The 2666-nt window shown below is 49.3% G+C and overlaps 2 protein-coding genes across 2 annotated transcripts in view; one reads left to right on the top strand and one right to left on the bottom strand.

Annotated features, from left to right (window-relative positions):
- UMAD1 (UBAP1-MVB12-associated (UMA) domain containing 1) overlaps window positions 1–1284 on the bottom strand; it is a 264135-nt gene extending 262851 nt beyond the window's left edge. Inside the window, exon 1 of the mRNA XM_012647836.1 lies at window positions 1205–1284. The gene's annotated coding sequence lies outside the window, so the exon portion shown is untranslated. The remainder of the gene's footprint in view (window positions 1–1204) is intronic.
- A 247-nt stretch (window positions 1285–1531) lies between these two features.
- Window positions 1532–2666, top strand: part of RPA3 (replication protein A3, 14kDa) — a 3476-nt gene continuing 2341 nt past the window's right edge. The window contains exon 1 of the mRNA XM_012647491.1: window positions 1532–1793. Coding sequence (XP_012502945.1) covers window positions 1611–1793 — 183 coding nt within the window. The 5' untranslated portion in view covers window positions 1532–1610. The remainder of the gene's footprint in view (window positions 1794–2666) is intronic.

Raw genomic sequence — 2666 nt, 5'->3', positions numbered from 1 at the left:
TGACTTGCAACAATACAATCACAACTTTTTATACACCAACTGACACACACCCTGCATCTGCTTAATGAAATCCTTTCAACTAGTGTTAGAGACACCAAAATTAAGACAAACATATTAAGTGTTAAGTAAACACTGAGGCTAACATTTAATTATAGTATGTTAGATTTCAGTCTTAAATTGCCACATGAAGTCTCAAAACGAAACTTTTTTGCTTAAGGCAACTGTGGGACTAAATTGGAGGCTTCAGCTTGAACCATGACAACTTCTGTGGCTTTGGGCCAATTCACAGACTCAGTTTCCATAAAATTATAAAACTCAATTTTTTTCCAATTTTTGCAGCATCGTTTGAAGATATTTTCACATGCACTCATCCTGGACTACCCCTACCAAGGCCACCAGCTTCGGGCGGCACGATGAGCCAGTGGCAGATTCACGGATACCCCCAATTCTCCATAGGTTATCTTTCAGATCCCCAGATCTCCCCTCCAGAGTCCTAGGGTATGAAGAGCAATGGAGGAAAGACTGCTAGGGGGTTAAGAAGATTGTTTTACCTTATGACCAAAAGTTAAAGTCAGCTAGAACCTTGCAAATACTTCTAACTCCTCCTTTTGCGCTTGGGGAAAGTGTGCCTCAGAAGGAAAAACACTAGCTTCAGGCCTAACAACTACTCAAGCTTGTCTCCTCTGGTCCTGCCCAGTGCTCCTTCCCACTCACTCATCCCTAAATGCTTCTATTCGCTGCTAACACCGAGAGGGTGAGAAGACCGGCACCTCTACAACGTGGCCAGGTTGTCAGGACTAAAAAGCGTCGTAGAGGTAATCGAGTCAACCTCTCTTCTTACAGTTGGGGAAACTGAGGCTGTAAAGTGACGCAGCTTGGGAGGTAAATCGACCCTCTGCCACCAAGTGGCAAAAGCCTGAATAAAGTGATGGAGATAACTGACGACCCCCTCCCCATCTCCAGGAAGACGGATGTCAATCCCCCCAACCCCCGAACGCCACATATCATTGTACAAAAATCCTGCGCCTCCCACGCAGAACCGGGAAGAGGGGAAGGGAGGTAATGGTGACAGCCGGTGCGCAGCACCGAGAACGCCGCGGAGGCATCTGGCTCTGAACTCCCCCCAAGCTCTTTTGACAGTCCGCGGAGAGAAGGGGAAAAGGGAAAACAGTAAGGCTGCGGCGCCTCCCGCGAGAAGAGGTACCTGAGGCTCGCGCCGCAGTCCCCCGTTGCACCCGCTCACTAGCACGACACCCCACTTCCGGGGTCAAGTTGCCGCGGGGAAGTCTGAGACCGCCCGAGGGGAACCTCGGGTTCTGCCCCCATCAAAGCCCCGCCTCCATTGCCCGGTACGCCTAACCGGGCATCTTCCGGGACTCTACGCGTCACTAAGCAGCCAATCCCCACTTCCGGATGCATTCCTCCATGTTCTCCACCCCTTTCGGGGACGGAGGGAGAACCTGTAGGTTTCCAGGCACTGGATTGGCGAGGCTGGAAGCGCTAGTCTTCGCTGATTGGTGCCGGGGAAATCTGCCCCATAGACGCCCGCGGGGCTCGCAGTTTCAGTCCTCCGTCTGTTTCCCGCCTGCCGGGGTTTTGGTTCCGCAATCATGGTGGACGTAATGGAGTTGCCCAAGTCGCGTATCAACGCCAGCATGCTAGCTCAGTTCATCGACCAGCCCGTCTGCTTCGTAGGGAAGCTGGAAAAGGTGTGCGGGCTCTCTGTGCTGGGTTCCCGGTCCGTAGCCGGAGGGAGGGACCTGGGAACCGCCGAGGTGGCAGACTCAGAGTGGGTAACGGGAGCTGAGGGAGGACAGGAAGCCTCGGAGCATCACTGCGCTCCCATTTGCCTTGTTTTGCACAAGGATATTTTTTGCACTCTTTAGCCATTGCAGCCCCATTTTGGCGACTCTGTTATGGCGCTGAAACGAGGTGTTTTCAGATGTGCTACTTTCTAAATTCCGGTTCTCCACAGCCCCGTTCTTTGTTTACATAAAGGAAATTATGGATGTGACTCCCACAGCTGATTTCTTAGTTTAGCCAGACTTGACCGACGCCAACTAAATGAATCTACTTGTTGCCTCCTCTTCTGCAGTTGTTCTGTTCCCGAACCTCGTTTTCTCGTTGAAGTTTGTTCTCCATAAAACATTGCTTGATTGTCCATTTTCAACCCCATAGCAGCCTGTTATCTTACTCCACTGTTAAAGTGCAGGCCCCTCGTCCTTACAAGTTAGAAACAGGCCCAAAGTCTCAGAATCAGTGACCTGAAAAAGTGAGAGAAAGAAAACTACTATACAAAGGCTTATTTATTTAGTAGCGTATTTCATCCACACATCCTCTTCATGAAATGAGTGTTATTCGGACTTCATAGGTAGGGAAACTGAGTAGGAGTAATGGGTGATTAACTAAAATGCCTGGGACACAGCAAGTGGCAGAGCTGTCATTCAAACAAGATCTGACTGCACTGCAGCTGCCCTCCGGGGGTATAACCCAAATCTTCTGGCAACCAGTTCTTTTACTTCATCATGCCTAATTTTTAAAACATACTCTCCATGGGATATGTACTATCTAAATCATGACAGCCAGCAGATCTCACTTTTAGGTAGTGTGGGCTTTCTTTAATTTGTTCTTAGAATTAGGGTTGCCAGTTTTAGCAAATAAAAACA

This window comes from Propithecus coquereli, unplaced genomic scaffold, assembly GCF_000956105.1.
Source record: "Propithecus coquereli isolate 6110/MARCELLA unplaced genomic scaffold, Pcoq_1.0 Scaffold108, whole genome shotgun sequence".
NCBI lineage: Eukaryota > Metazoa > Chordata > Mammalia > Primates > Indriidae > Propithecus > Propithecus coquereli.
The sequence above is the reverse complement of the archived record's forward strand: the minus strand, read 5'-3'. Positions and strand labels throughout refer to the sequence as shown.